At 39.7% G+C, this 23,582-nt stretch overlaps 3 protein-coding genes across 6 annotated transcripts in view; 2 read left to right on the top strand and 1 right to left on the bottom strand.

Moving 5' to 3' along the window:
* Window positions 1-7,842, bottom strand: part of gphna (gephyrin a) — a 36,388-nt gene extending 28,546 nt beyond the window's left edge. Inside the window, exons 1-4 of one of the 2 annotated variants that reach the window (XM_054796438.1) lie at window positions 7,595-7,842; window positions 1,965-2,043; window positions 1,807-1,864; window positions 1,628-1,720 (exon numbers count right to left, since the gene is read on the bottom strand). In XM_054796438.1, coding sequence (XP_054652413.1) covers window positions 1,628-1,720; window positions 1,807-1,864; window positions 1,965-2,043; window positions 7,595-7,658 — 294 coding nt within the window. In that variant the 5' untranslated portion in view covers window positions 7,659-7,842. The remainder of the gene's footprint in view (window positions 1-1,627; window positions 1,721-1,806; window positions 1,865-1,964; window positions 2,044-7,594) is intronic. The other variant, XM_054796439.1, reaches the window with a different exon arrangement.
* On the top strand, window positions 7,353-13,346 carry dnal1 (dynein, axonemal, light chain 1). Its single transcript, XM_054796440.1, has 9 exons — window positions 7,353-7,632; window positions 8,837-8,967; window positions 9,144-9,182; window positions 9,281-9,390; window positions 11,598-11,653; window positions 11,736-11,791; window positions 11,906-12,032; window positions 12,425-12,565; window positions 13,008-13,346. The coding sequence occupies exons 2-9, from the start codon at window positions 8,962-8,964 to the stop codon at window positions 13,052-13,054; spliced, it is 582 nt and encodes a 193-aa protein (XP_054652415.1). The 5' UTR covers window positions 7,353-7,632; window positions 8,837-8,961; the 3' UTR covers window positions 13,055-13,346.
* Window positions 13,347-14,271: 925 nt separating this feature from the next.
* tedc1 (tubulin epsilon and delta complex 1) lies at window positions 14,272-22,718 on the top strand. Of its 3 annotated transcripts, none has more exons than XM_054797105.1 (8): window positions 14,272-14,442; window positions 15,149-15,233; window positions 15,328-15,530; window positions 16,571-16,684; window positions 19,351-19,425; window positions 21,023-21,109; window positions 21,186-21,329; window positions 22,161-22,718. In XM_054797105.1, the coding sequence occupies exons 1-8, from the start codon at window positions 14,329-14,331 to the stop codon at window positions 22,521-22,523; spliced, it is 1,185 nt and encodes a 394-aa protein (XP_054653080.1). In that variant the 5' UTR covers window positions 14,272-14,328; the 3' UTR covers window positions 22,524-22,718. The 3 variants fall into 3 exon arrangements, with proteins under 3 accessions (XP_054653080.1, XP_054653079.1, XP_054653081.1); XM_054797104.1 differs by having other exon boundaries at window positions 16,547-16,684; XM_054797106.1 differs by lacking the exon at window positions 16,571-16,684.
* Window positions 22,719-23,582: the final 864 nt, after the last annotated feature.

Here is a 23,582-nt window from a genome sequence, read left to right as displayed (position 1 = left end):
CAGTTAGCGTGTTTTTCGGTTAACATAAACCATCTACGGCAAAATTTTGCCTCGGTTTGCGGACATTTTTTCTTATTTTGTATTATTATGTCTACTATATTGTGTGAGTGTAAAGCTGAGTATATGGCCGTTATTGCATGTCTAGAGTGCTCCAACAAAACGTATTTAGAAGGTCGGAAATAGGTTTTCTATGTTATATTGCACAAAATATAGTCTTGTGCATCTAAAATCTTGTCTTTGATGTCCTGCGACCGCTCTTCGGTTTTGCCCATGGTGGTGGAATATGAAGTTTGAATGAAATAAACTGTTTCTGTGATTAAAGGTGTCTTTAATCTAACAAACAAGTTAAGCTTAGGAGTACTTTCTTACAGGGACAGTACTGATTTGTGTGCTTCATGAGCTCATAATCGGTCTGTGGAGGTGAGAATGCTTGCTGGTTGGTAGGGGATAAAATACTTATTTCTCTCAATCAAAAGCAAATTAATTTATAACTAGGGTTGTCAAAAATAACACGTTAACAGCGGTAACTAATTTATTTCATTAATTATGTTAATTGTTTTTGTGTAATTAACGCATGCACACCAGAGCATGCACGCCACTCTGTTATGACGACAGAGGGAAGCACAGTGGAGCGTCCCCACACAGTCACGTCTGACGCTCTTTTATACTGTAACTTCATTCTGATCTGAACACATCAACAGTGATACAATTCCGACACCATACATTATACTGTATGTATCTCCAACTCACAACTCTCTTCCGTTCATCTTGGGAACGACACTTCCTCATTCTCATTACAAGAACACGAGATGCAATCAGGAACACTCCAAAAAAAAAAAATCACGAAAACGGCTTTATTATGTCTGTGTGTAAATAAACGTGAAGATAAAGAAAACCATGAAGTGGATATTCTTATCAGTCACTTCGTTAACTCTTAATTCAGATGTACAATATGCTACATTTAAGTATGCTGGAAAATACACGGAAAACAAGTAAATTAACCGTAAATTACATGATGTCTTTGAACGTAACGCCTCACTGGTCACAATAACACTGTTTAAAATGTGATTCAAATGTTCTGCTACTATTAAAGAGACTAGTGTCAGACAAATAGATTTTTCGACTTGTGTGGTGTCTTTTAGCTTGATTGACATATTCAGTTCATTTGGAGCTGTTAATATATACAAATATATATCATCTTGTCCTGTCATTTATCTTTCTGTTCATTAAAAACAGTAAAAATGGGCGTATTTCAGACAGTTGCCAATGGTAATTAATCATGATTAATTCATTTTAAAACTGATTAATCTGGTTAAAAGTTGTAATCATTTGACAACCCTATTTATAACATTTATTATTTTCAGATTTTGTTTATATTCTCTGCCTCTCTGTTACAATAAACCTACTATTAAAATGCTGGACAGTTAATGCAGTGGATCAAATGCCTGTACATATTTCCGCCACTGTATATACGTTATTACTGTCAAGACTAAAATGAACCAAAACATGGATTTCAAAGCAAAACCATAAGAAATGACTGAATGACTGACGTCAAAGCAAAAGACACTTGTGGCCTAAACCGTTCTATTAGCCATTATCGTTGCCATCGCATGCCAAATGTGTGTACCTCTGGTGTAACATCTCTGGGTGCAAATCCAGTTCCTCCAGTTGTGAGAATGAGATTAAGCTCCTGTTCATCACACCACTCCAAAAGAGTGTCCTGTACAGAAAACACACACACAGGCACACACACACAACAAATGCTGACACCTGGATCGCATGTGTACTTGAAGCAAAGTAAAATACCTTGATTTCATCAATCTCATCTGGGACAATTTTATAGGCTGTGATGACACCACCTAACCTGCAGGCAGTGACAGAGAGAATTGGTGTAATCTTCTGAATGTACATAAAAATCCATGCTACAACTGTATGTACTCTACTGTATGTGCATGCAGACTTACAGTGATGGATCATGGACCAGATCCTTCAAATTGACGCCACTTCTGTCCTCAGCCAAGTTCTTGTAACAACTGTCACTGACTAAGAAGGACATTTTAGACAAGTGCAAACAGAAATTAGTCAGAGCAGGAAAACAACACAAAGTATGTGTGCAATTGATAGGGAATAGAAGGACAGTTTGAAAACAATTATGTAGTTTTGATAATAACCCAGGTAGACAGCATGTATCATAACATATAAAGAACTCTGGCAATCCAGCTACTAAAAAACCTCTGTCACTCATGTACATTGTACATCACACTTTTTTTCAACAATGTAAGTGTGGAAATAATTACATTAATCTCAGCAAAGACAGATGTATTTTCATAATCCTGGTATCGTTTGAAAGGTTAAACTTGGGAGATCACTCCTGGATCATTGTAAATGTTGCTGGGTAAGTACATAAAGACGGCACTAATTCTGAGCGAATGTCCTTTCAGGTTTCTACAGAGGAATGGTTTAAAAGTTTACAAATAATAGAACATCCCACCAAAACCCACCCCGAGCCACAAAAGCAGTTTTACCTAAAAAATGAAGCAAACTAAATCATTAACTACTGGATATAATTATTTGATCCTCTGCTGATTCCATCCCCAGCTGAAATGGACAGACAGACTATAAATCAGCTCAAAATTAGTATTTGATCAAGTGAAATACATATGAGATCCTCAAACAAAAAGTGACTTGGTAATTTGTGGAGAATCTCCTGTTGCCAAACACACAGGTCAGACATTTCTTGTAGTTGGTCACCAAAGTTCCGCACATCTCAGGAGGCATTTTAAACCACTACTCTTTCCAGATACTCCCCAAATCCTTACAGTTTTGAGGCTCCCACGAGGCAACTGAATGTTTCAGCAAGAAACAAACTTATGTCCACCCCAAACAACCAACTACGTCCAAAACATAATGATAGCACAGCGTGACAAGGTGAGTTTTTTTCATACCTACTTTTGCTGACCAAATCTTGTGGGACTCAAGTTCATAGGCCACAATAGCACTACACTTTAACGTAAAGTAGGGGGCTACAAAATATGGTCCCGTGGGCTGTGCGTTTGAGACCCGTGGCTTACAGAGAGAATAATACGACAACCATACAGACGAAGTACATTGTGAATGCACACGGCTGAAAACCAGAAATGATGCATTACGTTACCGCCTACGTCAGCAGCCAAAGGAGTAACCTGTTTTGAAATGGTTCTATTATAATTTATATGCCAAATAATATATCACGGTATATATCGTTATTGCCAGAGGCTGCTATATATAATATATAATACAGTCAAATCTCGGTTTTTATCTGATTCGGTTTTCGTCCAAATTTTGACAGTGTTTGTACACTGTCATTGTCTTGCAATATTGTACAGTGGTACCTACGTTAGCATCAAGTCAGGGTGTATTTCGGTTAACAAAGAAAGAACATTTACCCCACAATTTTGCCTCAGTTTGCGTGCATTCTTCGTCCAATTTGGCACGCGTCTTGTTGTGTTATTAATACACTGCGTGAGTCCATCTGTATTCTTAACGGGTTTTTTTTTTTTTTTTTAATCGGAATACATCTTTCCTTGTTAGCATCCTGTTCCTGCTAGTTAACAAAATGGCAACCGAAACCAGAGGTCAGCTATGATACATCACTCGTCTATGATGTCATCAGCGGGTGACTCAAAAATGTTAACACAAACCCGTTTTTATAGTATTATAATTATATTTTTACATGCAAAAAACAATTCTAAACACATATAAATGAGTAATGAAAGGACTAAATGAACATTGAAGGTTACTTTTATGTTCACTGAATGACTGACTTTATTCACTGTTCCCAAATAGACAATGTGGCAGCGAGATCAACCACCTGCGCCTTCCTGTTTTCCCATGAGTTATGCCTTGAATTCAATAGTGTTTCTCACCTTCTTTATCAAATGCTGGCACTTGCAACTTTCTTTGGCTCTACTTGGAGTTACTGAGTTGAGAAACAGTATCGAATTCAAGAAATAACCCATGGCAAAAGAGGAAGGTGGCGGTGGTTGATCTCGCTGCCACACCATGTCTCTGGGGACAATCACGTCAAGAATCACGTCTTCACTGAAGTTTAAAGCAACCTTAAATGTTCATTTATCTCTTTCACTTATCATTTATATGAATTTATATTCATTTAAAATTGTTTCCTGCATGTAAAATTATAAAAATGCGTTTTGTGTTAACATTTTGGGATTTCTGGAACAAATTTTTTGGTCTTACATGATTTCTTATGGGAAAAATTCATTGGGTTAGCAGTCTGTTTTGGTTACAGTCGTACCTTCAGGAACAAATTAAAAACACTAACCAAGGTTCCACTGTAGTCTGTTTGCCCTGTGCTGTATCATTCCTCGAAATCGAGTACTCAAACAAAGCGCTCTATGCATTGCTGGCTCACTGTCCGTGCATTTATTACTGAGTGTGACTCCTACATAACCTGCCATGGGTCCAAAGAAAGTTGTGGGTGACAGCAAATTGATAAAGATGATGAGAAACACTACTGAATTAGATCTCGCCAGGATGCACGGGAAGCTCTATCCATTTGTCATTTATAAATTTTTCACATTGTTTTGGCATGTAATACTATCCATCCATTTTCTATGCCGCTTATACTAATTAAGGATAAGCAGGGGTATGCTGGAGCCTATCCCAGCTGACTTCGTTCAAGAGGCGGGGTACACCCTGGACTGGTCCCCAGCCAACGGCAGGGCACATATAGACAAACAACCATTCACTCTCACATTCATACCTATGGACAATTTAGAGTCGCCAATTAACCTAACATGCATGTTTTTGGAATGTGGGAGGAAACCGGAGTACCCGGAGAAAACCCACCCACGCACGGGGAGAACATGCAAACGCCACACAGAGATGCCCAAGTGGAGAGTCGAACCCAGGTCTTCCCGATCTCCTGACTGTGTGGCCAACACGCTAACCACTCATACACCGTGTGGCCATGTAATACTAATTATCACTTAAATTATTATTACTAATTATTACCTATTTAAAAAAATGTGTTAAGAATTAACACCAGAACACCAGAATTAACGCCAGAATTAACGCCAGAATTAATTAATTGGTTCTATATTATTTCCCTTGGAAAAAATTGCCTTGGTTAACATACATTTCATTTTTTGTCTGACCTGAAACTGAATGAATTAATAACAAAAACCGAGGTACTGAAGTATATAATTTTCATATATGTGGATTATTCAAACAGTGCCGTCATTTTTGCTCAGGGAGACAATTGTGAACTGTATTGTGACATGTAAGCCACTTACACAATCAATCTTGTCTCGACTTGATTCACTTTTCCTGTACAATTGCAATAAATCGGAAATTGATCATTTGATTTACATTGTTTTTTGACTCAGTTTGTCCAAGAAATTGTCACTGTCATGTTTTTAAATTTCATTTTAAATTTCTCAGTGAATTAGTAGAATATCGCACTACTAATCTGCAAAATCAGAATACTGCCGTTCCGCGTTTGTCCCGGTTGATTGGTTCCAGACCCGATCGCAATAAGTGAATTTCTGCAAAGTAGGAATATTTGCATAGTTTAAACCATAGACAACCTGTTTATGTAAATATAGTTTTCAACATTCTTAGAGCCATGTAGACATGAAATAACACCCCTATAGTCACCTTTAGACCCCTCTTATTCATTGTTTACACCACATTGCGCAGGCTACGGGATCACTGCAGGTACATAAGAAACAGCTGCCGCTAGCATAGCAAGCTACCGAGCTAAGTAGTTAGCCTCTCCAATTTACTTATTTTAAACGTAAGAAAGTGTTTCAAACAGAGTGGCAAAGAAGGACAACGTAAGAAGGCAAAAACTCACCACTTCCACACGGAATGAGACAAGTTTTTTTTCCCCAGTCTATCATGTTGGACATGCCATGGCTGACTCCATGCAGTCTGAAGGTAATGTAATATAACGTCATGGCTCATCAGTGTAACATTACTGACACCTTGTGACCGGAATACGACATATAACTTGTCTTTCAATATTTTTTGACTAATAAGCCATAGTCAACTATGAAACATCAATCATTTATTATTTTCTTAAAAACCGCAAAAGAGTGAGGGAGCAATGTTTGAACTGCGATGGACGGCTGTATTGCGATACTGTATCGTATCGTAACTCAAGTATCATGAGACGTATTGTATTGTGAAGTCCTTGCCAATACCCATCCTAGTAATATTTAAGTTGTTTATTGACATTTGTCATCATAAATGTGACATTTTATGTTTTGACCCTCGAGTTGTATTCAGAATAAAAATGGACACAATGAAATAAACTGATTTTTTTCATTAGCCGTTTAGATTAGTCGACTGTTAAAAAAATTAGTCTAAAGATTAGTTGTTAGAAAGTTAGTTGTTAGAGGCAGCACTACATGTGACCTGTAAACCGATGTATTTTTTGGGACGCATGAGTTTTGTTCGGCAATGTACACGTTACATACACCATCCAGTCAAGTCGGGCCTTTATGCATATGCTTTATTGAGCATTATTTTGTCTGCTGACAAAAAATACGTGACAAAAAGTGTGAACTCCCACCCAAGTGTACACTAAGTATCTTTTTGTTAATTTTTGGTCTGGACCAGAGTACCCGACTACATGTGTGCACCTTAAATTAACTGGATGGTCAGCAGGGTTTTGCATCCTAAAGGCTACGTAAAAATCTCTACTTGGGCTTTCTTAGTCAGCTGCTGGCTTGCATCCTCTTTGAGCATTTTTCTCACGTTTCCTCCTGCCTCGGAAGGCAGCAGGCCTACTGGTGACTGGTCCATATCTTCCTCTTTGCGACTTTAAGGAAAACGTCAGCTAAGCAAATTAGTGAAGCTGCTCGACAACCTGCAGATGAGAATCAATTTGATGCGCCTCGCCTAAATACATTATAATTTAACTGATTTAAATGTGTGTACTAAATGTGACACAGGCAGGCAGACAGCGCCGTCGAAATGTATGTCAGACGAACAGGTGTAGTGGTAACCACGAAATACACCCGCAAAAGCACGCAACGAATCTGCAAAAATACATCAATTATGCAGCTCATGTAGACAATCGTTATTACACGGCTAGAAATTATACCACATTCGAGGATCAAGGTAGCAACTAAAAGAGACTTTGACAGGAAACTCGGCGTCTACCGTCAAAATAAAAGCTTGTTATTACGTTTTAAGCTCAACTCAACAACTACCATGTGACGGAATAGCCCCTCATTTCGAAAGGGATTTGCCAAACGTCCGCTGTCCCTCTTTAGCTTTACACTGGTTAAAATAAACCCAGTATCCTGTATGTATGTAAATTGATACCGAATTAAACATAAATGTTGGATAAAGACAATTAAACACCCGCACAAAACGGCACCACCGTCGTTTCAAAGTCTCTTCCACATCTGTCTGACCTGTCAGGCGGCTACTAGTAGCAGCTAACGTTAGTCCAATGACAGTCAACTGCACCGGTTATCACGCTGGCTAACCACGGCTAGCTCTTGTAGCTCGCATCGTGACACCGACAAACGACACATGATTGTAAAATTCATCCGCATTTCATCGCCTTTCACTTTCTTACCTGTGAGGATCCCCACTCGGGTCTGATGGTCGTGGTTGGTGAGCACCATCCCGTCCGTCGCCATGTTTACAACCCCTGTCTGCACTGTGACAGCATATATATATATATATATATATATATATTTATTTATATAAATATATATATAGAAACAGTGCTAGCTGCCGCGCCGCCTCCGAAGCACGATTGCCGGTGTGTGTTGGTGTGTCAAGCTTGACTTCAAGCGTGTTTTATGTCAAATGGAGATCAAGTGCCACGCTAAAAACACAGGTTGTCTTAACTGTCAGTTTAAAAAACACATGCACACAAAGTACAAAGTTAGCTGTTTGCTAGTGGTGGGCGATACTGCAAATTTGGTATTTATCCGATACCAAGCAAATACAGGACATTAGCTTTGACGATGCAGATACTGACATCGGTACTTTAAAATTGTCGCGCTCATTGAATATCCATCCATCTACTTTGCCGCTTATCCTCAGCTCATTGGATATTTTTATGATTTTTCTATGCATTTTTTGCTCATGTTTATAGTAAAAATTAAACACAGAACAAAGATTTTTGGCAAAAAAAATAGTAAATACAGTATAATACATTTTTTCCCTTATTCTCTTTTTATTACATGCAATCTTTTGGCCGTTGCTGGTGTAATGGTACATACTGCTGCCTTTGCGCAGATGTGCATGGTTTTCATTCCCCGACCCAACACCCAGCCATTGGAATGTCCGGTGTGGGCATAAAAACGAAGGAAAATCAAACATGTAATTAACTTTGTGCGACAACCCCTGATGGGAAAAAAGTTGAAAGGCAAAACCTTTTTTTAAATTAAAAATAAAATCATATTGCCCCCAAAGCTCTCCTGTGTCAAAGAGCTTATTATTCTTTGTGGTGACTTTTTGTTGTTCAAGAAAAACTGCACTTTTTTTAAAAAAATTTTGCCCGCCATCCACAAAATAAAAAGAAATGAAAAATATCGATCTTCGACCGATAGTGATACCACTGTCGATTCGATACTGTCGACAGTTGGCTCGAACCGCCCACTCCAAATGTGGGTGTGTATTATAACGTATGCTTCTCGTATACTTGATGCCATTTGTTCGAATAAAGCCTAAATGAGCGTCATGGTATTGCATCATAAACGAAACATAAAAGCTCTTGAACCTGCCTATTTGTCACGGAGGCAGAAACAAAATGTATTTCAAATAGTTTGTTCTCTCAAAAAGCAAACAATTGATGCGATCTTCACAGGGTATTCAAATTCAATTTGAATACAGGATACGTATTTCACCCATACACCTTCACCCCTCCCGAAACTGCGCAGGCGCGGATTGTGTGGACTGGTGTTGTCATAGCAACCGGAGTAGCCGATCAACATGGTGGTGAGTTGCAGTTTTTGTCCAAAATACCGTGTTTTCTAATATGACCATATATTATATTACTCTCATTTTTTAAAGTTCTTTTTAAGTAAAATAACATGAACATTGCATGCTAAAGTATTTAATTGAGTCGTCAGTTACTGCTATTTTCTCAAAATGCTCTCTTGTCACGTTTATAGGGAAAAGCAACAACACTAAAAGAAGCACTGGCCAAATGGGTATGTGGTATGCAGGCATACATATAGCTTCTGTCATGCAGTACTGCATATTGTACTGCATTTGTAAAGCCCAGTGCAATTTGTTTATCTGTGTCCAGGAGGAAAAGACGGGGGAGAAGTGCAGTGAGGCTACAGTTGTAAAGCTATATAATCAAATCCCCCCTCTTGAAAAGCTGGATAACACGCTCAGCAAAATACCCAAATGCGAGTGAGTCATTTCACTGAATCATTTTAAGTATTAGTGCAGATATTTATCACACACTTTGCATTCAGGGCATCAAGGTGTAGATAGATAATAGATAGCTAGATAGATAGATACTTTATTCATTTCCAAGGGAAATTGAAATAATGTGATTATTGGTTAGCACGTCTGCCTCATATCCAGAAGATTCTACATTACAGTAATCCCTCGTTTATCGCTGTTAATTGGTTCCAGACCCGACCGTAATAAGTGTATTTCCACAAAGTAGGATTCTTTATTTCTAAATTGATTATTTTCATAGTTAGAGCATAGGAAACCTGTTTACAACCTTCTAAATATGCGTTTTAACATTATTTGAGCCCTCTATACGTGAAATAGCACCCCTATTATCACATTTACACTCGTATTACCCAATATAGTAGCCGGCTGATCCATCGGCGCCTATTTCCTTAATTTTGGGGTATCGGAGATCCTTACATATGTATCTTATCTATCTTTGCAAAGGTACAGTACGTCCACTGCATGGGTAAACAACAGTCACTCGGAGCACGGCCGTGTCATCAGTCTCGCAGTATTACACCATAAAAAAGAAAAGAAAAAGAGCAAACGGTCACAGTTTGTAATTTATGCAAGGCCGAAATAAGTTGTGGTGGGGCCACACCGTAGAATATGCAGCATTTGAAGCTAGCAATGTAAGCTAAAGCTAGCAGGAGCAAAGAGCCAGGTAGCGGCTGTTTTCACTCTAGTCCAGGGGTAAAAGAGCCATTTTGCCCCCTCCACCACAAAAGAGTGAGCCACAAAACATAACACAGCTTACAAAGTTTTAAATGTTTAATCTTCAATATTGCCTGTTACAGCGGCAGAACAGAAGTGCAGTGTGTGTGTGTAACAGTTGGGTAAAACCTCACTACTCGATGCCTTCAGACCTGCTTTGGACAGTGAGTTGACAGCTTTAACCTCGCTGTTCGACTTCACTCCCAATCAGTGGACATACCGCATGTGGTCGCAGTTTGAGCCTGGCGTGTACAGGGCTGGACTGCGGGGTTGAACGCTGTTTAAACCTACTTTCAAATAAATTATGACTGTTCAGAAAAGGCTGAGCGCTTTATTTGAAAATGCCTTTTAATGTTTTTTTGTTGTTTGATCATTTCTCACCACATATCAAGCATACAGGGAAGCACAAATGTTCCTTATCCTCACAATGACAGCATTTCATTCACATTATGTCAAATTCCGAGAGATTCCGCATTTAACAGTAGATTACGTTTTTATTGGCCAATTCCACGAAAATCATAAGGACTTACGTCTCACTGAACGCAGGCAGGGAACACACCAGCTCCCCCTCTCTTCTTCACGCTCATCCAATCACCAGTCAGCCAGGATGCATACATGGTCTTAGAGACAGTCGTACATTTCAAACTCTTTTCAAAGATGAGCATTTTCCCCACTCCGGTGTTAAAAATAAACAAAAAACAGAGCTCTGTGAAGGGAGCCACAACAAGGATGCTGAAGAGCCCGCAGGTTGCTGACCCCTGCTCTAGTCCAGTACTTAGAGCTGAGTTTTAGCTTGTCGTGGGTTACGGCTGCAACAGTAGCCCTTTTTTTTCAGGATTATTGTGCCTGTTTTTCAAACCTGCAATAAAGGCCTGTTGTTCCGATGATCAGGTCTGGTGCTTGTGTCCCACCAAACATTATAGAAACATGGCTGACACTTTCTGACCAGTGTAGAATACTACATAAGGTACAACGTCATGTCTTTGAATGCATCTTTTGAATGCCTTATATTCGTATTTTAGTTCATTTAACTATTTTTTTATGCTTGAAAATGCATAATTTAGGCAAAAAAATATGTAACATTTGCTTAAATATACATATATTTTGACTAGTAATAGGCCTTATTCAAGCATGAAACAGCATGATTTATTAATATATTTTTGAAAAACCATGATAGAGTGAAGCCGTGACATTTGAAGCGCAAACTGGTGAGGGATTACTGTACTGCAGTCTGCTCACATGGGGTGGGCGATCCAAGTATTTATAGTAACGATAGCAAGGGTAGCATCAGTGTTATTATTCAAGTAAGTCAATTCTGGTGGAAGTGGATTTGAAAAGATCTAAAAGTTGTCTCTCGTTTGACCATAACTCATTAATAGGAAATAAATGCTATGTATGGTATCTATTGCTCATTGACTGATATACTGTATTGTCAACAGAAAGCTGTGTCTGTCCACGAACTGCATTGACAAAATAACCAATCTGGGTGACCTGAGTGAGTAGTTTAAACTCAAACACAATGCAGTGACGCACATAAACACATTTTAGGCTTAATAGTGTTATTTTTGGCCTTTCAGAAAACCTGAAGATTTTGTCATTAGGAAGAAATAACATCAAGGCCTTCACTGGTCTGGTGAGTATATACACATGAAATGACATCAATATTTAGTGGTTAATGCTGTGTCTTTCACTGCTCAGGATTTCAAAACTTCTCTATGCTTACTTAATGTGTGTATGGATTATGTAGGATCCAGTTGGGGACACATTGGAAGAGTTGTGGATCTCTTATAACCTGATCGAGAAGATGAAGGGAGTTCACCTTTTGAAAAAACTACGGGTTCTCTACATGTCCAACAACCTGGTCAAAGATTGGGGTGAGCAACAGTCATGTTCAATCAACACAGGACGGATAATCAGACAGCTTTGCCGCACAGTAGAGGTAGGGGTAGTGGTGGACCATCCTGCGTCCAAAGGACTTATTCTCTCAGTTTGTAAAAAATATAACTGTAGATAAATACAACAATATCAACAATCTAACAATATGAATAACACAACCAAAAAAAAAACTTGTATTTGTGAAAATAAATGAAGAAATGAAAATTATCTCTCATCATGCTAGTACTGATCTGATACTGACACTACCCTTGTTTGTATTGTTCGGTATCGATACTGTCCATGTTTGGAAGGAACCCCCTCCAACTACACAGTAGTTTTTTTTTAGCACAGATCCTGATAACATTTAATGTGAAATGGCTGTGTTCCGCAGGAGAGTTTTCAAAGCTGGCTGATCTGCCGTGCCTTGTAGACCTGGTGTTTGTAGGAAATCCTCTAGAAGAGAAACACTCACCTGATGGATCATGGATGGAGGAAGCTTCGAGAAGGTTACCCAACCTGAGAAAACTAGATGGTAAGAGTTTCACCACCACTATGTTCTGATATGTAGTTCTGCCAATGTGGTGCATTACACAGATCTACAAAAATGATGAAAAAATGGATGCTCGGTGTGCATGCTGCATGCGTGCACATCAACCTACGGACGTAACAGACTCAAACCTAGGTCGCAACATGAATCTTCTTTGTGTGAGCCAGCCTGTGTTTCAAGTGTGAATATATATAGTATGTATATCAAAAAATATAAATAATAAATAATATATATATATATATATATATATATATATATATACTGTATAATATGAAAGAAAACCTCCCATGGAAGTCCTCCCACATTGATTTAAGTACTTAAATATATTTCACCCACACGGCACTAAATGTCAGTTGATGCACACTTGCTTTTATAGTGGATAAAATCACTCTTCTCTTTTTTTCTGCTCTTTTCTGGTCTTTTCCAGGCATCCCAGTCATCAAACAAACGGGGGACGATGACGAAGATGGCTGAGTGACTTTACGATCTTTTGTTGAAATTTTGGACTGTATTCCATTCGTTATTCCATACACTCAGCCACCAAACCAGCCGCACAGAATTCTGCTACCATCCTAAACAGCCAATATAGTTAAATACGTTACAGTGCAAAATGTGACATGTAAGCAAGATTAAACATCTGAAAATGAAACAATTAACCTCTTAACCCTGGACTTGAGAGGCTTCTTAGAAAAAGACATCCAAAAGTAAGTAACAATGTTTTCTATATCTGCAAGGTCTACGTGGATTATCTTGGTTATTGTGCAAAATAACTAAATAAAAGCAAACACTACTCTTGGCTCTCATTTTGTGTCCAAAATGTTACACCCTGAAAGGATGTTTTCTTTGTAAACTGTATAAATATAACAATGCAACAATATGAACACAACAACAAAAAACACTGCAAAATGAACTTTAAAGAGAACGGAAAAATATTGATCTCATCACAACAATATCAAGGAGAAACTTGTGAATAGACAGGAAGATAAAGCAGGGCAAAATTTTGTCACAATATACAGGTATATTCAAAGACAAAATATTTGTGTTTTAGTACATGGCCTTTTTGTGCCATTTTTCTCATTTGTGTCGTTTTTTTTCACTCGTGTGGCCAAGGAGAGACCATATCACATAGGGGTGGCATTAAGTTGATACCTGAATTGTCTAGATGGCCAGTGGGATGTCCCGGGAGTGATCAGGGGTGGCCACCCCGTAGCTCCGCCACTATTGTGTCCTGCAGTGAAATGCGTCTGAGCGGAAACGGCGGTTAGGCTAAACTAATGTTCTGCACCACTGAGCCGCTTTGGCAATATTGTCCCCCAGCCGTGGGGGTGGCCACTGGGGTGGCCGGAGAGTGACCAAGGGTGGCCATGGCCACCCCGTAGCTCCGCCACTGGCAGTAGCCCTGTCGAAAAATGAGCCACAGGCAGTGGGACACAAATGACCCCAGGCCTCATTTTAAAATTTCTATTTCATATGTAAATTATGCATTTATATTCAATTTGTTAGATTACAAAATGAACCTAATATAGGTGAACATCCAAAACATGTTTTAAATCTATTTTACAGTATCGTTGCCTAACTACTGTACCTCGGGTGGGAAAGTAGATGAAGTTTAACAAAATGTCCTGTAGGGTGCAGTAATGCGCATTGTAGTATCCATTTAGGCAAAATATCAAAAAAGACGAAGAGAGCACCCGAGAAATGAATAAAAACAGTCACTAGAAATATGGCGTAGTAAAGAGACTGTAGATATGGAAGTAAAAGGGGCAGTTGGAACTTTGTGTAGGTTATTGGCGGCCGTCGGACTCCAGCATGTCCCAACACCGTCGACTTTTAGACGGGCGAAGTTTGGTGAAGTTGATGTGGTAGGTCATCTTCTCTTATGTCAATTTACACTTCGAATAATTTCAAACAAGAATGCTGTAGCGTGTCTTACAGTATTGATGTCGGCTTTTAAAAATAATTTTTAAACCAAACCGCTTCTTAACCAAAGAAGGAGAGGTGCACAACTGTACAACACACTGCAATACAGTACTTTCTCAGGTTCCAAATACGTCTTTGCCAGACACCCACAAACTTCTGCCTTTGGGACTAGGATTGGATGATACCTCAAATTGGACCATCGATCCGATACCAAGTACAGTAAATACACGGCCGGAATTTCCGATCCCAATACTTTGTATTTAAACATTTTCAAGATCATTGAGTTAATGATTTTACCTTTGATTTGTTCGGCATGCATCTAATTATAATATTTGAATTAACAAAAAAACCCCAAACGTATTTGCGAACAATTTAACAGTAAACAAGAATGTAACAATATCAACAAAATAATACAAATATTTCCCTTAGTCTCTTTTATTACATACAATTGTTGAGGAAAATGAAGTAAATACTGCAAAACCACAGAAGCCAAAGCAAAAACTACTACTGGCTCATTCAAATCCTTTGGATTTTTGCTCACCTCACAAAGCACCTGTAGCCAAGAACTTATTCCCTGAGTTTGTGAGATGTGGGCCACAAATCAAATCTACATTCATAATATCAGTATTCCTTCTTACTGTTTTCTAGGAGGATCAATTCTGGCAGCTGCTAGCCAACATTCTTCAGACAACGAAAACTGTATCCTCTGTCGGAAGTGCACAGATGCAAAATGGTCAGTTGCAATGTTTTTTTTTGTACAGACTTCATGGTGAAATAATGTAGATATGGTAGCTATCAGAATCAATTTCCCCCTGTGGTGTGTGTAGCCTCTGGTTGTAGGAAACTGGTGAGTGCAGGCCTGTGGCAGAGCGGTTACTATGCTGGCTGGATGTACGGGAAGGAAGAGGAAGGAGTTTCCAGCAGGGAACTTCTTCTGGCGCTCGGCTGGCAGCTTGCCTCAGGAATAATGGAGAAACTTTTGACACAGCGAGTACAACAACTGGACACAACAGTACTCACACCCACAGTTGTAAGTCAGACTGCAGTCACCACCGTGCTGATTTGTACACATACAGCACCCCGTTTAGTGTTTGCACACTCGCTGGAAACGTCATGATAAACACACAAGTTGTAATGAGAGCTAAGGTAAGAGCTGCAGAACACTTTCATCATACTCGGACGTCCATCCATCCATCCATCCATCCATCCATTTTTTTCAACTTATACATGTCTGGGTCGCAAGTGCAGCAGTTTCAGTACAGGAGCCCAGACTTCCCGGTCCATGTCCACACACCCCTTCCGGATCCCAGGGCAGCTGTACTGTACTTTGTAATATTTTTGCGGCATAGTTTATTTGGTATAAGAGAGAGTTCTGAGATGATACAGTGCAATTATAACACTACAAACCTGAGGTGGGTGATACTGCAGATTTTGGTATTGATTCTATGCCAACTACATAGTCAGTAGTACAAAGTAAATCAACAAAAGCAAAAACCACAATTGGCTCTCATTCAAATCTTTTGGCGTTTCGCCCCAAAAATCCTCCAATCCCCTCCAAGGACTTATTCCCTGAGTGTGTAAACAATGTACCAACATATAAATACAACAATATCAACTATGTAACAATATGAACAAGACATCAAAGAAACTGATGTTGTGAAAATAAACATATTAGACAACATAAAAATATCAATCTCCTCACACTCTTATTGATACTGTGGATATTGGGATCGATCCCATCCCCCACCTACAACGGTAATGACCTCAGTAAACTGTAAACAAAAGTGAAAAAAAGGATTTATTTACAGACATATAAAAATATGTCTGTGGTTTGACTTCCATGCACTTTGTTTTGGGATAAATCGGTTTCTATGAAACTTTGTTGCAGGGTGGGGCAGGGTTCATTTGCAGATCCAGACTCACAACATTATTTTTGTAAAGGCAGACTTTTTTGATCCACTTTTTTATTGGATCTCATTATGTAGTGCAGGTGTACTTAATGTTTTGGCGGGAGTTTATTTGAGATATCAATTTCTGTGTTTGTAGATGAAACTTGAGCTTTCTTCGCAGCCTGAAGTCAAGTACACTGACTTGAAAAGACTTCAGTGGCTCATTGGCTTCTTGAGACATCAGGGCCAGGTGCTGCTGTCGATGCAGGATGAGCAGGCCTTGTTGCTCCATGCGGTGAGGAAATTACCATTCTCTATCCAGCATGCTTTGCGGTGTTTATGAAATCTCAAGCGCTATTTGTGTCAGTAAATGAACTGGTGGGGTCTGATTATGTGCATCTACTTAGTTACTGTTGTTAAGCCTGTCAAGCTTCCAGAAACAACATGGCATGTAACCCACCAATGTAATAATGTCCACAAATGTGATCAACAACAAAAGTTATAAAAATCTGCAGTTTTAAATGTAATAATCCTGTAAACGTAATACATTTTCCACAAATGTATATAGCATCAGCCAACTACAAACGTAACAGGCACTTTCCCTCAAAAATATAATAACTTACCACAAATGTTATAATGCAGTGAATAATTGTCGTTGTGTTGGTTGTTGATTATCATGTTATGATGTGCGCATCTGTGTACTCCTATGTCTCAGGGGTGGGGGACGTTGACGATTATTAATCAATTCATAAAAGTCAATAATCGATGCTGACGGAACGAAAAGGCGGAACACGGAAGTGCCGCGTGGACAGTTTATGGTGGTGCATCTAAGTGTAAGACGCTACCAGAATGGCTGAGCGTAATCTCCGACCCCCACCTGCTGGATTTAAAGCGAGCATCTGGATGCACTTTGGCTTTCATGTAGTTGAAGATAAAAATGAACTGGACAAGAGCCACAAAATATGCAAGCTTTGTCATAAAAGCTTAAAATATTTTGGGAACGCGACAAATGTGAGAAACCACATAGCACGTTTCCACCTGAACCAGGAGGAAAAACAGCCAGCTGAAGTTGCTGCCGACCAGACAACCATCGAGCAGGTGATAACTAATTTTCCACCCAATTTGGGAAAGTGTTATTGAAGGATTTGTAGCCGTATTCGGTTGTTGAGAAGCAGGGCTTTTGTGCTTTGTTGCTCACTTTGGAACCCAAGTACAACGTCCCATTGTAACGTTATTTCACTGACACTCCAATTCCTATTCTTTTGTATTTTTTATATTATTTGTGAATAAGGGCAGCCTAGTTTTTTTGGTTATTCATAATATACTGACGTCTGCAAATAGGCCTGTCATGATAACACCTTTTGCTGGTCGATAATTGTGCTACAAATTATCGTCGATTATCGATTTTATTGATGAAATTTTTTTTAGGACATTTTTTCATTGTCATGCGAGGTGTACTGCACATTTGAACAACGAGATGGTACTCAAGTGTACACAGTGTACCTCTGTGAGACATTAGCTTGACGCAGAAGTTGCCTGTATGTATGTTTTTGCAATGTAGGCAGCGAGACTGTTTGTGAGAGTGCACCATTTTGCACTGTTTTGGTTATATATGCCGACCAAACGCCTCAGTAAGCGTTGACTGTCAGGACAAAAGGCTCCGCTGCCTGAGGCACCTACATCGGTAGTTTTTTTTTTTCCCAGTTGAGAAAACTGTCCGTGTCGGTCGTCTGTGTTCATGCGCTCACCGTGTTCATTCTGTTTAAAACTTAAATGTTCTCACATTGTGGCTGTCGACTATGGCATTCGCCTCAAAACCCATCGCTTCTGCGCCTTCTTCATGTTAGTGAATGCTGTCTCATGAAGCTCATTGCGAAACCCTCTGTATCCACTCACCAGTCGCCCCACCTCCACAAAGAGGCTGAATGAGATGAGAGCCCACTCTCTCTGTTCATTTCACTATAAAACCAATTTGCACGGACAGATGCAGAGTGAACCCTCTTGCATAGAGATGCATTGATAATCGTTTTATCATCGCATAGCAGGCCTCTGAGTCGTAATCGCATGGAATCGTGAGGTGGCCAGAGATTCCCACCGCTAATATCTCTCGTAAACAAGAGACACGCATGAGCCGCGGACTCGTGGTGCTACCAAGATGAGAGGAGAGCTGTGACACTGGGTCTGAACCTCTAATGAGCAGTTTTGGTTGTTAGCCATGAGCCTCCGTAACAACTTACAAGTCATTTGTCATTACAGTCAGCCAAGTCCCAAACAGTTTAATGATGGTAAAAATGAAACATAAGGTAAATATCCTGCACATTTTTCTCTTTTCTGTGCTCCTCTGACCAGAGCGGTGTCCATAACGGTGTGTTGGCAATGGTCTATGTTATTGCCTGTGATGAGTCAACATGTTTGTCTATATGTGCCCTGTGATTGGCTGGCGACCAGTCCAGGGTGTACCCCGGCTGTCGCCCGAAGTCAGCTAGGATAGGCTCCAGCATGCCCCCGTGACCCTGATAAGGAGAAGCGTCATAGAAAATGAATGAATGGATGGAAAATGTATTAAGTTTGCAGGATTATTACATGAAAAGCATATAAGCTCGCCACTTACCAGATGTGTCCTGTGGATCCGTCTGCATGTTTGTTTACAGCGCCACATGTAGGTGTTCATTGTGTAGTACATCGTTTTCACCCAGGGATTCGTTCCCGTCTGGACAGTGTGGATGCAAATTTTTTTCAACCCGCCAAAAAAATATTAAAATATCCTGTGTCCCGTGTGGACAGGGCCTAGGACAACCTGAACAGTCCAGTTGCGATCGATGCCCTGAGAATGAACTGGACAGTAATGTTCGAATGTTTGGCTAATTATTGGTCTACTTGACATGCAGAATTCATTAGAAAATGACTTTACTACAAATTATATGAATTGATGTCCGATAACAGTTTGTGTTGATTTCTCAGGTTTATTCTGCCGGAGCCAGTCGACTTCCTGAATCGTCGTCTTCTTCAGGTCAAAGCTGTACTGTGCTGAGTGAGGTGTGTGGATACATTCCTGCCAGTCATTAGATAAAACGATAAATAAATGCTGTAGCATCAGTTGACAATGATAGAAGCTTTACTGGTGGGTTTATTCATTTTTAAAATCATTTGTGTAACACCAACACTTACACTGTAAGACTGACACTGGCAGGGGTCAAATAAAAATTAGTCTATGCCTGTACATCCTTATCAGGAGCAAATTTTGCCTTTAGCATTTAGCTCCACAAATATAACTGGTCCATAAATATAGCTTCAATTCTATCACAAACACATGTAAAACATATAAAGTATAAACCTTTACCTTGTTGCCACTCAAAGTAACTTTTGCGTTGTTCCTCAAGTAGCTCAGTGTTGCTTTTCCATCGTCCTTTCAAATACACTTCTGGTTTAAGAGAAAGTTTCAAAGTAAAATAATACTAAACAAATACAACACACTGCATGATGTTGCTGTCTTTTACAATTGCATGTTAATCATCTAGAACTAGATTCTTTTCCAGTGCTTCTTGAGAGGTGCAGATACAGTATGAAATGCGTAGCAAAGCCCTTTTTTTAAAATGAACTCATTCAGTACCAAAGACGTATTTATACGATTTTATAATCCCGAACGGCCGATCCCAAACACGTATTTATACGTCCGTTATGATTTTTTTGCGAGAGGCAAAAAGAGGTGATTATGCAACTCTGCACTATGCATTAACATTTGAGAGCACTTTTAAGCCATAAAAATGTCCACAAGGTGGCACACATAGTTCAGTTGAAAATATACAAATTGTAAATAGTTCCTGGTATTATATTGGTAAATAAAGTGTTATTTTGGTGTAAAACAACCACTGTTTTGTGTTGTTTATGTTTGTAAATATTTCAGCTGTCACAAAAGTAAAACATTTGTGTCAAAGTGAAAGTTATGCTTCAAATATATCTTATGTGTCTCCTTTTTTTAAAATATATTTTCCTGAAACTTACCTATGTTCTACTGCTGATTACTATAGAACGGAAAAAGGTAGAAACATTTTTTTGATGTAAGACGGGAGTCTAATCTTTCTTTTGGTAGGTTCCATGTTTATATAGCCATAGAACACAATATTCTGTGTGCCTTGAAAGATCAGTCAAAATCATCTAAAGTGACGGTTACTGAATTGGTTGTCTTTTGAAAAATGGCTGGGATTGAATGAGTCAATATGTAAAGAGGTGGGTGCATACAGTGGGTGGGCTTATCTCGCTATGGGTGGGTCAGAGGCAGTATGTCCATGTGGAGGAGGTTTTTCCATTCATGACATAATGACAACCCCAAGGAAAACAGGAAGGTGGTGTTGGTTGATCTCGCTGCCCCATCATGTCTTTGGGAACAGTGAAGTCAGTCATTCAGTGAAAGTAAAGTACTGTATTGACAACATGACCAGAAACGCGTCATACTGTACATTAACCAGAAAATATATGCAAACCGAGGCACAATTTTGGCGTAAATTTTGAACCTAAATCAGAAAACACGCTGAGGCGGATGCTAACCGAGGTTCCATTGTATATTAAATGACAAAATACATTAATATTGAATGAAATGTAATTCTACAGCCAGTGTTTGTGTGTTTGTTTCTAGAGTTGTGTTGGTGTGCAGGAGCTTTGTGACCTTCTTGAGTTGTACTTAAACTGGAAGAAGGCGGAGACTGTTTTCTGGACTTGGATGGTAAGTTAGACGTAATGCACACCCCAAAACCCACAAAAACATCACAGCTGTGTTAATTTGTGTGGTGTGCTTGTAGGACAGTGTGGAGATTTGCCATGTGAAAGACGCTGTCACTGAGAGGCCCACACACACGCTCACTAAGAGAGCAGCTGCGTGCCCCCCTGGAAGGTTGTGTGCAGACGAACTGGAGGGCATACGGTCAAGACTGACTACAGTGCAGGTGCTTACTGACACACACCGCCATGTTGATTAATTCTAGTTGGTACTGGTTCAAATACTGGGTGAAGCAGCCCGTAGAAAACGTTAGTAGGTCAGGGGATACTTGCCCACATACAGTGGAATCAGCGTTCATTATCGCCGTTTCTGTTGACAACTCATCTTCTGTCGACCAGCTCATCAAGTCCTGGTCCACCGTGTTGTTCTTATTAAAAAGTGCCCGCGTAAGTCAACTTTGACATACATGGTCGACCACATGTGTCGACATAAAATTGGAGAAGAATAGACAAATCGGTCTGTTTATGTCTACATGTGTTGTAGTATTACAGCACAGTACCAGCAACATAACTACTGTATAGCTACACGCCATTAAAAAGTAAACACAGTGACTTCCTCTTCAGTGCAAATGAAGGTTCAAAATAAAAGTATGACATTATTTACCTGGGTTCTACCACAGCAACTAAGCAAGTGCACTAATACATTTTTTTTTAAGATTCTTAGCCATCGGGATAAAGATTTACACATGTACGAAATCTTTGTCATTGCATACAAGACATACAACGAAATTGCCACCGCAGCTCTGTTAGTATTAAATATCAGAACAGAAGAATCCAAATAAAAATATGCACAAATGGAGAAAAACTATGTGAACAAATTACCATAGGTTCAAAAACACTTTATGTTGCCATATGTCTGTAGCAAAATTCACAAGTAAAATGGGTTAAATTGTATACAGTATATATTTTTATACAATATATACATGACAATATATTGCATGTAACTTCTAGTGGCCTTGTTTATTTATCGTGCATGTGTGTGCCTAAATGGCTTTCAGCTCATGTCCCAGAAAGGACTGAAGGCAGCCAGAGGGGACACTGAAGACAGAGGAGAGAGACTTGAGGATTCCTCGGAAACTTACTGTGACAAGCCACCCTTCTTGTCTCTGTCTACCCCGCTCGCCCTCTCTCAGGCATACCGAGCCAGATTCCAAGCTCAAAGGCCAGTCAAGCATCACAGCTGTCCAGCGGAAGGCAGAGGTCAGAACGCAAAGGAACTGTCAGCCTCTCAGGTTGTAGAACTACTTCATGAAATTGAGAGACAGCTGCTGAAAAGGAGGGACACGCAGAGACTGACCAATAGGATGCAGCTGCAGCAGATGATTGGAAAGCTGGATGAACTGGTGTTGATACCACCATAAACATTATGCTGGCTAGTTCTGCCTTACTTTTTTCACTTTCAACACAATAACAAATGCACGATATGGCTTTTTTAGACTGATTTTGAAGGATCATTATTAAGGGTTTAAAGTCATCATAGGACCAATTGTTTTCCATGTAGTGGTCCATAATGATGTGTGACTGTGAAAATGAAAGTGGAAATGGTTGTGTCTCAATTTCTGCTCTTTTGTACTTACTTATTTCCCTTTTTGAGTGCATAAGTGCGTTGACACTCGGATGCCAAAAATGGTGAGTGTGCACTGTGCAGAGCTGGAAACTTCTCAATCACCAACCCTCAATCTTTTCCATTTTGATTATGTAGTGGAAGGGGAGTGTCTAACTCGAGTGGTTGCAGGTCACAATTAACATGAAGTTGTATGACATCACCATCCGCGATCAACAGCGACGTACCCCCCACTTGGTTCTCTAAGTCGAGTTCTGGTTGGATTTTGGGGGTTGAAGAATGTATTTCCAGGTAGTCACTCAGGTTACACAAGTAAGGAGCTCCGTCGCGAAAAAATATGCCATTTAAGATCATCCTTCCAGCCATCCGTTTTCCTCCGCTTATTCGAATCTGGGTCCAGCAGTCTCAGTAGGGAAGTCCAGACTTCCCTGTCCCTGGTCTCCTCTTCCAGACTAAATCCTGACTGCAATGTCAACGCTGTTTTTCTGCGACTAAGTCTTGTCACGCTGGTTTTATTGAAAAAAATTAAAAATACATTCATTGTATTTGTCAAATTTAATAGCGTGTTACGTTCTTAAAATGGCATTTTAATTGGTAAACACTAAACTGTGCTGATGACTAGGACTTGAAGCTTTCAAGCCTATAGCAGAGTTTACACGCATTTTGCTGTGGCAATGCGTGTCATTTATTTATTTATGGCACACCTGAAAAGCATGATATGTCACGCTAGTGGCCGCCACCACAGATTGGGGACAATTTTGACCAACGTGGCTCTGTGGTGCAGAACATGAACAGCCTAACCGCCGTTTCCGCTTGGACGTATTTCACTGCAGCACACAACTTTCCGCAGAAGACA

Source organism: Dunckerocampus dactyliophorus, chromosome 13, assembly GCF_027744805.1.
Source record: "Dunckerocampus dactyliophorus isolate RoL2022-P2 chromosome 13, RoL_Ddac_1.1, whole genome shotgun sequence".
NCBI lineage: Eukaryota > Metazoa > Chordata > Actinopteri > Syngnathiformes > Syngnathidae > Dunckerocampus > Dunckerocampus dactyliophorus.
The sequence above is the reverse complement of the archived record's forward strand: the minus strand, read 5'-3'. Positions and strand labels throughout refer to the sequence as shown.

Bases quoted from the DNA above. Each gene is read 5' to 3' on its own strand.
- dnal1 (XM_054796440.1), top strand. The intron at 9,183-9,280 runs GTATGTGGTATG...ATCTGTGTCCAG, and splicing joins AAGAAGCACTGGCCAAATGG to GAGGAAAAGACGGGGGAGAA. The intron at 12,033-12,424 runs GTGAGCAACAGT...TGTGTTCCGCAG, and splicing joins CAACCTGGTCAAAGATTGGG to GAGAGTTTTCAAAGCTGGCT.
- tedc1 (XM_054797104.1), top strand. From the start codon at position 14,329: ATGGAAGTAAAAGGGGCAGTTGGAACTTTGTGTAGGTTATTGGCGGCC. The intron at 14,443-15,148 runs GTAGGTCATCTT...ACTGTTTTCTAG, and splicing joins AGTTTGGTGAAGTTGATGTG to GAGGATCAATTCTGGCAGCT. The intron at 21,110-21,185 runs GTAAGTTAGACG...GTGTGCTTGTAG, and splicing joins CTGTTTTCTGGACTTGGATG to GACAGTGTGGAGATTTGCCA.